The sequence below is a fragment of the Rhyacophila brunnea genome, unplaced genomic scaffold, assembly GCF_057557595.1.
Source record: "Rhyacophila brunnea isolate RB1 unplaced genomic scaffold, BYU_Rbru_1.0 scaffold_14, whole genome shotgun sequence".
NCBI lineage: Eukaryota > Metazoa > Arthropoda > Insecta > Trichoptera > Rhyacophilidae > Rhyacophila > Rhyacophila brunnea.
Window position 1 is genome coordinate 18,437,976 of NW_028232796.1, and position 15,310 is coordinate 18,453,285.

The 15,310-nt window shown below is 31.2% G+C and overlaps 1 protein-coding gene across 1 annotated transcript in view; it reads right to left on the reverse strand.

Annotated features, from left to right (window-relative positions):
* Positions 1 to 15,310, reverse strand: part of LOC147075682 (A-type potassium channel modulatory protein KCNIP1-like) — a 198,948-nt gene that overhangs the window by 81,871 nt on the left and 101,767 nt on the right. The window contains exon 3 of the mRNA XM_085942362.1: positions 5,350 to 5,544. Coding sequence (XP_085798488.1) covers positions 5,350 to 5,544 — 195 coding nt within the window. The remainder of the gene's footprint in view (positions 1 to 5,349; positions 5,545 to 15,310) is intronic.

Consider the following 15,310-nt stretch of genomic DNA (forward strand, 5'->3'; position numbering starts at 1 on the left):
TGGGTGCGCCACTGATAGGTTGAGCAAGTGGCTGACATCCATTTCTCGTAAAAAAAACAAAATCTGATAAAAACAAACCTCTTCTCTGTGGAGGCCTATATGATCCTATTAGGATCGGACATGGTCGAAAGAAAGAAGAAGTATGATAGAGCTCAATGTGTGAGGAAAACACGTCATCTCGTTGGTCTAAGTTTCTCTAAGAATTAATTATATTGGCAAAATATAAATATTTTCATTGAACTAATATTTCGTATGATGGCTAACACGGCATAATATGACGTGTCATGTTCAGGATTTCCTTAGATCTTTGTAATATTTAGTGTCTTCGTAGATGTCAAATTTGAAATTACCCTCAATTTTTAACGTTCATATTATACAAATCAGGCGGTTTGTATGTGAACGACAATCATACATGTCCCGTGGGGGTAGGCAGATTGAGCGTCGCTTGGACACGGCAGTTACCTGAAGGGCGTAAAATCGAGGAGAATCATTAGGTATATATAGAAATAGCTAACTAAACTTAGTAATAACGGAAATATCTTTCCATTAAAAAAATCAGCTCACTGGTCGGAATCAAAGTGTGTTAGTTACTATAACAGATTTCACAGGGCTGTAATTTTTTGTCGGGTTCGCGATGTCTAGTTTACTTCCGTTGTCCTTGGAAGTCACGTCCTTGGTGATCAACAATGGCATGCGCAGATTTGCGAATTACATTTGAATTATAGGTAGGTACATACGTACCTAATTTAAAATTTATCCAAATATTTTTGCTAGTCACTTGCGAGTTTTGGAAGTTGTTACATGTATTTTAAAATGTATCTATCTGAAACCGTAGTAGACACGCAATATTTGTCTATTGCAGGAGAGTTAGGATTTAAATTGGATTTAGTGGTATAGGTATTCTTATTAATGTATCCATACAACACATTTCTTAGATATTGGTGTCATGAAAGCATGATAAAATAATTACAAGATAAAAAGAACTTTTTATATACAACGTTTTTAAATTTTCCGTTGAATCATTTCATTCACTGCCGACTAGATAATGACTTTTTAATTACCACCTTTAATATGCACGTTAATTACATCGATTGGCCGCCTGGTCATTACGCGCCAGGTGCGTCTTCAGCGTCCAAAGTATTAAACGATCAAAAAAATTTGTACTTGACATGTCATATTGATTTCCATAGTAACGCACGTATATATTAATAATTTAGTTGCTAGGACCCCAGACCCCTAGCAACTAATAATGGTGTCGAAATAACTTTTCATACAAAACAGAATTAACTGAAAATGAATGCAATTCTACTTAAAGATGGCTAAAATTATGAAAAATTGCATTGGCATTGTGTTCTGATATATTATAAAAGTTTCAAATGTCTAGCTAGTCGGGAAGTTAGTTAAAACTCGATTGCAAGATATGGTCCGGACAAATAAGAATACGAGTTAAGAAATACGGTATAAAAAATGGGGTGTCATTTTGTCTTGGGACGTCAATGACGACAGTGGATGGTTGCGTATCAAAAACTGACGTTGTATAAACGCATGTGTTAATTAAAAAAATGTTTATTAGGGGGGACATGCTCAGCGTAGGTCAAAATGGAGCTTTTATTGCATTTTCAACGCATGGTCCTGGACATTCCTTAAATGTTGTAGATAATCTATTTATATAATTTTGAAGCCTTATTATCTTTTATATTTATTTTAAACATTTGATGACTGCATAAAGTATTTTTATTACATGAAATAGTATTCTTTTAAACCTCTCGCTCTAATGTTTTAGAATATAGTCATATTTCAGTACATGCATGTGCAGTGGTGTTAAATTTTTTTACATTTATTAATTTTTAAACGCATTTATAAAACCATTAGTATAATTTATGTCGACATTATTATAGTGAAATATTTACGATAAAAAATTATGTTTATAATCTCTGTGATCCCAAATTTGACAAGAATTAGGCATTTTATTATTCAAAAAATGGGCAAGATTAACACATTTGAAGATAATTCTAAAGATACTCATTATAAGCTATGTCTTTGACCATTTAAGTGTGATAAAAATCTAACGAATAATGATTGCTTTATAATAATTATTGACCTAATAATAAGGTAGTGTTTTTATTTTGGCATTCCCCAGTGGTTAAGCTACAACATACGGCCGTAGCCATAAATTGATAAATTAAAACTGAAGTAGGGAGTAAGATCATGTTAACGCGCGTGTTTGAACATGTACCTAACCGATTTTTTTTAAACGGTATGATATGACTATATTCTAAAATATTAGAGCGAGAGGTTTAAAAGAATACTATTTTTATGTAATAAAAATACTTTATGCAGACATCAAATGTTTAAAATAAATATAAAGGATAATAAGGCTTCAAAGTTATATAAATAGATTATCTACAACGTTTAAGGAATGTCCAGGATCATGCTTTGAAAATACAATAAAAGCCCAATTTTGACCTACGCTGAGCACGTCCGCCCTCAATAAAATCTAAGTTTAGTGATGCCATTTTTTTCATATCAACACGAGATACCAAAATACCTACTCTAAATTAATATAAATTTTCACATCTGATTCGGTCATTATTATAACTAGGGATAATAATTATTTAATGCATAAAGTTTTCCACAACGGCCAGTACACATGAATAGTGAACGTAAAACCAACAGCGCTGCTAATTTGACGTTTTTATTGCCAGATCTAGTATTTTTCACTATCGCTTGCAAAAATAGCAACTGGCATGGGACGTTATATTTTTTTCATACCACGATATACATTTTTTTTGATAAATTAACGGTGGGAAAAAACGTAGATAGTTTTCCCAATTCTCCTAAAAAGCTCTTCATATAAAAGCTCTGACGTAATTTTTGGATTACACTGCAGTTTCAATAAGTCTCGTAAAATTTTATCGGAAGAACTAAAAAAGCAGTTATTATATTTTTTTCAATATTGAAATAATGATGATGTAATGAATGATGAAATTATTATACATATAAAGTAATAATAATCACCACGGAAGTGAATGATGTGAGTTTCACACACAAAAGTTTCAATTGTTACGTCGGTTTTTGTAGAATTTTTTCTAATGGGAATGTTTCTGAGGTTTTTCTAAAATATGTTTTCTTTCTCAAGATATGTACCTAGTGTATTTTTCATAGGATTTTCTCGTTCAACACTGATAATTAATAGCTAGCATTTTTTTTCAAGAAAACTATTTTTTTTGCCAAATAGCTTATTTTCTTACTTTATAACTTTCTATGATATTATTCTTCTCGACGAAAGTTGGCAACACTAAAAGCACGGATAAAATACGAATGTATTAGAGTGTGTGTGGGTATATTGGAGTATTTACGAGTAATAATATGTTGAACGGACCACTATAGTATCTGGAAAGTTTTTACGGACAGTGTATACGAAAGTTTAAATCTATTTTTTCGTCAGAGAGGAGCGAAAATTCTTCTTTTACTGCAAATTCATTCTATGCAGTTGTGTTCCTATTTTAAACAGAAATGTATATTAAAATCCACAGAACCACTTCATACACCATCAGAAACTTTTTAATCAAAAAATACAATTATTATACATGAAGTTTTTTTTGTTGAAATAATTGAATGGTGGCATAAATAAACTTTTAATGTATTTCCTTTTATTGGAGACAAAGATCCTTATTATTTCTTGCCCGTAAATGTGCTGATTCAAAATGACCGTGATAGATTCATATGTTTCAGTGGCGGTTGTTTTTAGAAAATAAAAATACTAATGCAGTATACTGCTCTTCCCTTATCACGAACATTAAGACGATACGTCAGTGAAACGGCAAATAATTTTCAACTATAGGCGCGACGAAATTTTGGACTCGCTGGCATTAGGAGAGAGAACGTCGAGCTGGGAACACGTCAATTTGTTTCGTGATGGTGACGGGGGTATTAATTCTTAAATCGTGTAAAGATGACTAAAAACGTAACGCATTTACTTGAAAAAGAAAACATGTCAATGAACATATTATTATTGTTACTTATATAACAATAAACAGAACATTAAATGGACGCATGTTGGATTTATATGATAAATTATATTTCATTCGGCATGCGTCATTTGCACCTGCGACCCGCAATCCGCGCATCGCCTAGCCACGATCTTTTTAGACCGTGCCTCAACTGAGGTAGAGCATTAAGCATGGAATCCAAATCGGATATGACGTCACTTCTCTCCGTGTCTCACATGCCTACCGAACAATCAATCACCGATCGACACGATTCGGTCACGTCAACTCATTTTTTTTAAATACCACTACCATTTAACGTATATTTAAAAAAAATACTTTATGGTAAACTATATGACATAATCAATCGGAGAGAGGAAAATAGAGGAAAACAATAAATCTTCCATTTCTATACAAAGAACAAGATAAAACGTACGTCTTGTTTAATTATTATAGTCATTACGTTTAGATTAAAAACATGTAGTATTAGAGTTCCATCAATGAGACTTTTATATAATTTATAAAATGCAATGTATAAAAATATATATATATTTTTTTAAATATATTAGCTCATTTTCCTTTATTTTTCTACAGGTTTAAAAAATGCGTCGAAACAATCACATAAATTATTGATATCTCTGCCGAATCTTAAGTTCAAACAAATGGGTTCGTATAATGACACATCAGTCCTTGGTAACACCCTTCACGTGACTGAGACATGCGTTCTGGATGCTGTCTTACAATGCCATACTTCGTTTCCTTGTAGCATAGTTACATGTATTATAATATCACTGTGGTCAATATTCCCTTGTCTTGCAGCGATGCTTCACAGTTTACAAGCAATCTACGTGCTGACAATCTTACATGGAGTAGTAGAAAAATGGTTAGTTTTTGTGATTACTATATTGTCATTAGTCATATTATGATTGGAGTATGATACGTTAAATTAAGTAAAAAAAAAACTATTCAAATACGAATTTTGTGGTGACTGTTGAACGAGTAGTAGTATAAAGAAAGTAATCTTATAATGATATGGTAAGTTATTCTAATTTTTGAAATTTGTAGTAATTATTTATTTTGCAGGTGGCATTTAATTGAATTCAAGTACCGAATGACAAAACAATAATATGTTAAATTTAGAATTAAAATAATAAATTGAAATATTGTACTTACCTTTATGTAGTATTGATAATATTTATCAATATTGCGATGGTGTTTATTTTTTCATTCATATCAAGACTCAAACCAGTTTGAAACAACAACAAACAGTAAATACATTTTTCATTATAAATAATTAAAAGTAATATTTTATTAACATATAGACCTCTCATAAAAATGATATATTAAACTATCTACATACCTCCTTGAGGGAAGAACTGCGCGTATATGACCTTGAAGGCGTCTTCCTTGACCACCCCGCTTGGGCACTCGGCCTTGAATCCTCGATAGATTTTCTTGATCTCTGCCTCAGTGAATCTGGTAGCTCTGCACAAGGCGCCTATGGAATCTGGACGGTAACGAGCTGGCGTCTCTCCCAAGTCTTCGACCTCGGAATCTGCAATAAGCAAAACGATACAGTTGTTAATATAAGTATTTGTATTTCAAGATGGCAGCGTTTTATTAGGGGAGGATAGTGATTTGATTGGTCATCAGTCGAACTATATTGCATGCCTAGGATTTGGAGATTGGCAGTAGTCCATGTCAGTACGGGAAAAAAGCAATATGATTAATACATAATTAACTTAGAATCAGATATTTATAGAGTATATTAATTTTAACAACTGATATTCAAAGACGGGCATCCATCGCATAACATCTAGTGAATTTATTATATCCTGCAAAGATTTCATGTTCATTCACCTCCACTGAGATAAAATGATCAAAAAAGAAGAATATTATTGATTAATTTAATAAAACGCATTTTTTTGTACTTATTCCACTTTTTGAGACCTTTGAGACGAACAAAACCGGTTCAAATTTACTAAATAAAAAGTGAAATAAATATATTTTTTTGCGTTTTAATAAATTAATCAATCATATAATGCAGTTCCACCATGTATTGACAGTTAACACAATAAAAGAAAAAAATAGAAGAATAAATGGGATACAATAGCTTATTTGTTGCTAGATCATATAAAATATGTAAAATTTAATTTTTTTTGAAAATAGTTTTATGCCGCCGTTACTGGGCATTAATATTATACATATTATATTATGTATGGTAACATCAACCAGTATTATAATTCCTCTTAATTGATATAAATAGTGAGTCGCACTTGAACAATAAAATAATAAACATTAATCAAAATCTAGTTTTCTGTATTAATTATTATCCATATGGCGAAACAATAACGTAGTAGTAAAGACAACAAAAAATGGAAACCCTCAAATCGGTGAACCCTTCAATGAACAAACAGCTACATATGCAAAGTTTCCCCTTTACGGGAACTATTTTTTCAGGTAAGGAGTTACTTTGCTCTAATATGACAGGAGTATAACTATGATAACGATTACATAAAATTAAAATATATAAAAACACTACATAAACAAAATGGCTTATCATTAAATACACATTTGGTCCAAAACGCCAAAATTTTATACATATAAGTCAATACTGAAACTGATACAATGAAAAACAACACATTTATTTAACTATAACAATAATGTATCGGCAAAGAGTTAATATTAGTGGTTGGGCCAATTGTGGTGGCCTTCATTCCTTATTTTCCTTATTTATTATTATCGTAAGACCAGGACGACTAGCAGTTACGGGTCATGAGATGACCGTGATTACGAATAACGGTTAGTTAGCTCGAGTGACATCAAGAAAGCGGTCGCGTGCGGGCTTGTTATAACTTTTTTTTCCGACCATGTCCGATCCTAATAGGATCATATGGGCCTCCACAGAGTAGAGGTTTGAGCGAACGTCGCGTATATCATCTATCTTGAACTTTTCATCATAATTCATCCCAAAACTAAGCAAAGCCGTGAGAGTAACATTCCGAACCATCCGTTTACCAGTGTGTGAGTGCGTGAACACCGAACCGGCTCCAGCGCGCACCAGCCCTCTCAACATAAAAGGCCAGTTTCTGGCACCCTGTATAAACCCCTTCTCTAGATCCGTAATCTACTAGCATCTTTAAATTACAGTCCACTGCCAAAAGCGCCACCAATTAGTTTTTTTTTTATTTAAACTATAATTATGATAAAAGTTTTTAATTTAATCTGAAATCGTGACAATATTACATTCTGTTAGAATAAAAGAAATCTTCAGCAAGAAAATTGATTAAGTACAATAGTTTATCAAATTTAATCATAGAAAAATTTTAAATACATGCTTGATGACATTATTATATTTTTTTTATATGAGACTATTTTATTAGGCAGTAAACGTTTGGCGATAAAAAACATTTTTCGGGCGATCCGAAGGCAATAGCCCGTGAAACCTTATTACTCGACGGAATATACTATACCTAAGCTAAATATAAATCAGAAAAATACAATTTTTCGCACGACTGAATTTCCAGATCAACGGTCGCTCAACTGGCCATATATGGACTAACTATAAACCCGTCTTAAAATCAATAAAGATATAAACTCATCTTAAAATCAATAAAGATATAATCGGCTTCTTAAAAATATCGACTGTCCCTATATATTTTCGAACGCTTTTTATCTATTTAGGTTTGAATATTTGACATAATTCCTCAAATACTTTACTGTCATAATAAAAAATATTCGCTTAATTAGAATTAGAAATTAGAAATCAGCCCAGATTGTGAGTTTTTTCAAATCTTTGTAAGCACTTACCTATTTAACATACATAATTTTAAAAACACTTCTGAGAAAATATATTATAACCAATCGAAAAAAATCTTTTTGAAAAAAGTAAGACACCCCGCAGGAATCGAGCCTGCATCTCTCGGGTATCGCGCCCACGCATACAGGACCACTATGCTAAAGGAGTCATACTTAATTGTGACAAATTTCAACTAATGGCTTTTAATATTCAGTGAAGCGCTTTCCAAATTGAGCTACTATTGGCGATCGGCTTCTGTATTTTAAATCAAAGTAGGTATTACTTTAATTACTAACCGACGTCACGGATCACTCCAAGATTTTTTGTTGTTACTTACTTGAACTTGCTAATAATTTTTAATTAACTATTTTTTTAATCAACGAATAATTCATAAGATTTAAAAATGTAACATTCTAATTATTAAACAAACATACTTAAGTTTTGTTAAGCTAATTTTCCATAACCTATTTTGATTATACATAATCCAACATTCTTAAATCTAGTGTGAAAAATATATATTAATAAATAATATAATATTTGAATTGTGAATTATGTATGCTCAAACTGTAAATACGTTTTATTATGTTTATGGATTTCTAGTCGTTACCTGTATAAATTGGTTTTTAAATTAATTGTTTATTTGTTCTCATTTCCACAGTATGTGAATGCAATTTTTCACGTTGAAAAAGGAATGTCCTAACTACACATTATTCTGAACACATCGCGTTGCAAAATCTCATGAATATGATAAATATCTGACAATATGTTTCACAAAGAGAGTCACATAAATCTCTAGAAAGCTCTTACCTGCCTGAACAGTGTGCCGTGCTGCTAAATCGATCTTGTTTGTATTACAAATTTTCAATGAATACTCCACTCTTTCTTTAGGCAGTAGCAGGGTTGCCAACAAAATAAAATTGATTCGAGATAATATATTATGATATTATCATTAAAAATAATTGGATTGTATTTCAAGTTAGCTGTATTTGAAGCTTTTCCTTGTCAACCTTCGAGCAGATTATAATATAATAAAATAACATATTATGTATCTACGCAAAACAAATTAAATTTAGGTATGTAGTTACAAACAAAAAAAGTTGTAATATTTAAGCTGGTCAAATTATTTTTTCAACCAGACGGAGTGATATTTTTTACCGATTTCACAAATTGGAACAGCGCTCCGATCCATTTAAAGACCGGTGAGTTGCAACGCACACGTACATAAATTAACATCTTTACATAATCAAATAAGGGATTAAAAAATGTTCACTCGTGTTTTTACTGGTTACATATCCAACAAATACTACATTTTTTGTTTATGTGTTATGTGTTAACCTCGTAGCAGAATCTTGAAAATTACGAAAATGCGTGTGATAAAGCTGAATTTTATTATTTTGATGTATATATGAAATTTGTCCATTATATCCAAAGTCCGTTATATTCTGAATTTACCATATTATGTTCGGTCCTTAAAGACATCTTACCAATTGCGATGAAATTATTAAATGGCATTAAATTTAATTTCTCCCAACCATATCGAAATGGAAAAAAGCTTAAACGAATATCCGAAAAGGAGAAACAACTAAAGATAGGAACACATATTTCACTCGAGAGATAGTGCCAGCAAAAATGTGCACACTTTTTTATGAAACTTTTTTGTCAAGGCGTATTTTATATTGGAATAAGAAGGTAAAATTCTGTAATGGAATTTGAAGTAAATACGATTATCAACAGTCACTTTTGAAAATTATTAGTGGCGGTTTTTCATGAAGCAGGCGAAGTAGTCAATTCATCAGAAATTACCGTAATCTTAAAAAATAGGCAAGGTATTTTTATTATATTTATATCAAATTATTTTTTATATCTATTTTAAAAAACATCGATTTTTATAAAAAATATAAATGTGTATAACTTGAAATCCTTTTTATTTATATCAAATCAATTATTTTTATAAATATAAATAAAATATTTATATTAATATAAATAAAAAGGATTTCAAGTTATACACATTTATATTTTTTATAAAAATCGATGTTTTTTAAAATAGACATAAAAAATATTAAAACTATGAATCAGTCAAAAATCGCTTAGGTGATGCTTAGAAAACTTAATAAACTAAATTTTAATAAAAAATATGACCAAAAAATATATGTTACTAGCTGACCCGGCAAACGTTGTTCTGCCATATAAATTATTTCTAGTGAATATTTTGGTTGTTAAGGGGGATGCTTATACTATCAGAGGCGAAAAGAGGCACCTAACGGAAAAATACGAAGCTTGCAATTTGAGTTTTTTTTTGATAATTTACAATTTCAACTGTAGTAATTCATAAATATGTATCTGAAAACACTAAAAAGATTTTTTATTTTTTTTTAAATTTAAAGATAAACTGGCAATTGTAAAAAAATGTAATAAAATGTGAATTCGTTGCAGGGTCAAATCTTATTATTACATTATATTTTATAGCCATATTTATTATTAAAATTTAGTTTAATAAGTTTTAGATTTTATGTGATGTAGATTTTTGACTAATTCGTCGTTTTAATATTTTTTATATATATTTTAAAAAACATCGATTTTAAAAAAAATATAAATGTGTATAACTTGAAATCCTTTTTATTTATATCAAATTTTATTTTAGGCATGGTCACAATATTGAAGCTCGAGTTGATAGAAATAAAATGGATTTCAAGTTATGCACATTTATATTTTTATAAAAATCGATGTTTTTTAAAATATATATAAAAAATATTAAAACGATGAATTAGTCAAAAATCTACAACACATAAAATCTAAAACTTAATAAACTAAATTTTATAGATAATTATGACCATAAATTATAATGCAATAATAAGATTTGACTCTGCAACGAATTCACATTTTATTATATTTTTTTACAATTGTAAGTTTATCTTTAAGTTTAAAAAAAAATAAAAAATCTTTTTAATGTTTTCGGATACATATTTATTAAATAATACAGTTGAAATTGTAAATTATCAAAAAAAATCTCAAATTGCAAGCTTCGTATATTTCCGCTAGGTTCTCTGCTGGCATGCGTCTCCCCCTTAAATAAAAAATAACGAATGTATCGTAAGTGTGTGGGGATGGGATCTATGACAGAAAAAGGAATAGAGCGCTGTAGACGATGACCGCCGATAAAAACAAAAAAACATCAACCATTCATTTTCTCAATTCAAAATGACTAATGATGTTCATAATGAATGAATTACCTGTGACAGGATCTCGTTGTTTAATGTTTATGCAATATCCGTCATGTCCCTTCCAGAAAATTAGCGGATATTGGAGAGCGTCGTATGAACGGTGTGTGTCAGCGATGAACTCCAGATTATTATTTCTTCTTCGAATCACGATTTCTCGCGTCGATGTGCGGTCGCCAACCATGATTCCAGCAATGTCGTCAACAACAGGTGCATTGAATCGACGCACGTGCTCTCCAGCTGGTGTTTTATCAGGATTGATGACAATAGCGTGATTGTCACTTTGCAATTCGTGCATGTGTGCTTTGAAGAATTTCAATAATTCATTGTGCTCATTCAACAGGGCGTCCAGTTTGCCGACGATGCGTCTGGAAATAGGCGAATTGAAGCCATTGTAGCCGCAACGTGCATCCACATGATTGATGTCCTCACCGCCCATGAAGTAGATTTGTAAAAATTTATGTGGTTCGTTTGGCATTGGCAGCAATGAGCCTACTTTGTGGTATACTTGGCCTTTGATTTTGAACGTAGAATGGAATTGTTGACCATTTGCCGCAGTATTATGAACTATTTCTGTTGCTCCGAACGAAGTCATTTGGAAGCATGAATTGAATGTGCGAATGGACTTCAGGAACAGGTTTGAATCTGGAACCGTGCCGATGAGCAAGCCGTTCAATGGTTCTGGTGGTATCTCAATTTCTGGTAGTTGCACTTTTCCTGATGCGCAACACATCCCGGCTGACTCATGTTTGAATTTGAGCGCATGACAATGGGGACATTCTTTGTCCATAGCACCAATCAGCACTTTCGGATAAGCGGAATAGTCAATATCTGGCTCGTACTCGAATGCGAGACGAAGGAATGAAGCGGATGTAAATGTTCGATGTACTTGTTGGCATTGTCGGTCATTTGCTCTGCGTGTGTTAACTACGAACCGGCGCGCTTGGCTCCGTTCCAATTGTCGTTGTTGATTTCGTTCAGCTCGTGCCTCTTATGATTGAGATGCACGCAATTGCGACATGCTTACACGCACGTTTTTGTTCTCTTGTTGGATTTGTTCGTCTGTTCTTTCTGCTCTACTATTTTGCATGTTTGTTGCTTTTTTCGTTCGACGGCCTAAATGGCCCCCCCTTGCGTCTTGCTGGCACTGTGCACTGTAATACACGCACATAAAAATAGATAAATTGAAATAAATCGTACAAAATTTTAAACGCACTGCGTTGTGATATGCCGAATGAAATGTCAAAATGACGCGACGCTTCTCTTGAATTGGACGTAGCGCCATCTGTCATTCAACAACATAAATAATTTCGTTCTGTTTGAAATACGAACGACGGTTAAATTTGTTCATACAAAAATAATAAAATTGCGATTAAAAAATGGGAGGGTGGGGGTAGGAGAATTAAAATATGGGGTTATAGGTATTTTTTGATGTTAAATAATAAAAAAAATACAAAATAAAAATTGTCAAAAAAATAAAATAAAAAATTTCTGGATAGAGATACCCTAATCACCTAGCGGTATAAAATATACTTGTTAACCTATTCTTATACCTAACAAATATACATAAAAAAAATCATAAAAATCGGTCCAGCCATTTCGGAGGAGTTCGACCACAAACATCGTGACACGAGATTTTTATATATATAGAGATAATAGGGTGCGGACCGATAGAACAAATTCACATTTTATTACATTTTTTACAATTGTAAGTTTGTCTTTGACTTAAAATATAAAATATTTTTATTTTTAATGTTTTCAGATACATATTTATTCATTAATACAGTTAAAATTTTAAATTATCAAAAAAATGTCTCAAATTGCAAACTTCGTATTTTTCCGCTAGGTGCCTCTTTAAAAAAGTCTCAGTGAAGACTTTGCCTTTATTTTTTTTCGCTAGGGGCCTCCAAACTTATTAGCGCCGCGGGCTTTTACATACTTGAGACAAACACTTTTTGAGACTATATAACGGCTTTCTGCGTATATTATTAAACATACAACATCATCATCAACAACATCTATTTTGAAAAAAATACGACACCCGACGGGATTTGAACCTGTATAACTACTGGTATCACGCCAATGTGATTTAATCAATACTACTTAATTACGATAATTTTAACTGGTGGTTCCTACATGAAATGCTTTTCAAATTATAACGCAATTTTTCAAAGATTTTTTCTGGTAGGTATTATCTGAGGCATTTTCAAGTTATGTTAAATATATCGTCACTGTTCTGGCAGAAGACACTAATTCGAAAAAATGACATATTGAGTTAGTTATAGGTACCAAAATGTTCCTTATTTCCAACTTTACCGTCTGGAAACCTTCTTAATAAATAAACAGTCTTTATTTTAAAGTCATCCTTTTTACGATTACTTAATAAACTCACATGATAGACCATTTCGAACATTTTAACAACTTCAAAGTCAAATTACACAAAACTAGTATTCTCCAGTTAGTGTGTTCTGCCAGAACAGAGACGATATTATATATTGTTATATCCTCGAATCTTGTGAATTATTCGTTTAATAAAAGAAATGGTTTATTGTTTAATATTATTGAAATAAAAATCATGACTATATTATTTGAAACGCGTTATGCATGGTCATCTTATAATTTATGGTTACCTTCTACTAGATAGAGTGTCATAAAGCAAGATTCCAATTTGAGGTGCGTCTGTTTTAAAACCATTTAATTATCTCGTGAGAATGGTATCTGTAACGAGTCTTAAACATTGCAAAAGGAAGAAGTACAAGCACCACACTGTAATACCGATAAAGAAAATATTGTATATATATAATATTATTTTTAAAAATATTTGCAATTTTAGAAAATGTGAAAAAATAAAATTTAAGTATTAAATATCAAATATTTGATTATTGATTGACTAAATAAAAAAAGTAACTCTGATTTTTGCTACGCTATCTAATTCCAATTGAGAGTTTGGAATGGGATTTTTTCTGGAATATTAAAAATATATTTTTTTCACTTTGATATTTTCCAGTAATTTGAATTTATCGAGAAGCTAAGTATATTTTTTCCGCATATTAGCTTGTGTAACATGAATTGCCAAAATATTTTCAAATGCGAACGTTATTTTATAAAATAGTCTCGTAAGAGACTGTCATTTATAAACAGACACACCACTTTGTCATCCCATTGAAAAAGCGTAATTTATTTTTCGGATTATATCTATGCATAAACATTTGATTTGATTTCTGTAACGATAGAATTAAACAAATGCAGAAATGGCTATGAAAAACTGAAACATTAATTTAATTTTCAAAATTAAAAATCACGCACAAAACTTAAAAAAAAACTTCATTAATAACCTGCTATTATGCCGTTGAAAGATATTAATGAATTCTTGCTTATTTTTTAATCTACCTCTTTCACTAACATAGGTAAAATTAATAGCTTAGGTGGGAGGACGCTATAATTAATTGTTAAGTTAAAAAAAGCCAAACGATAGTATAGATTTTTCCCCAATATCTATTATCAACAATAATACTAATTAGTCAAGATTTCGTTTAGATTAGGCAGTCATATTAATGGGCTTCTTTAATTTTTGGCTACAGGAAAATAATTAACATTACATTATATTACACATATTTGCATCCTTCTTAACTTACTCATATCCCAAAGATATTGAACTGGGAAACTAAGATACCAAGTCAATCTAAATAAGTAACCCAAGAATTATAATGAAATATTCATACAAGGTGATTCGTTTATTCCACTAAAAATTTAAAATGCATACTATGTCATGTTCCTCTATTTATTTCTTTATTTTTTTTATTAGCCAGAATTATATTATATATTTATGTACTACCTATTCTTGTGTTATATAGAATATCATAAGATTTTTGGATGGTATTTTGGTAATTATGTTATCCGAGAGCCTATCGCTCCTTCTTTAGTATTGGGTAGTCGTTAATGAAATGCCAAATTATTTTAAACGCGTTGCCGTCACTTCGATGGCAGATATCGTCCCCCAGTTTGAATAGGCTCTCAGTACTCAATGTAATGGTATGTTACCATTATTAAGTTGAATAGTCATCTTCAGCGTATACTATATTTTTATATCTATTCAATATTTATTCGATACAAAGCATAAATTAGCGTTGCAGGTGAAAAACAAAACTATTTAATAAATTTATCACGGTTGCAATCATCCAGTTATGGCCTATGCAATCAAGATTCTTCAATCCTCATGGTCCTCCACTTTTTTCAAGGATGATTGGACCTGCTTTACCAATACTTAAAAGAGACCACCGAAATTTTACGTTTGAATTAAAATA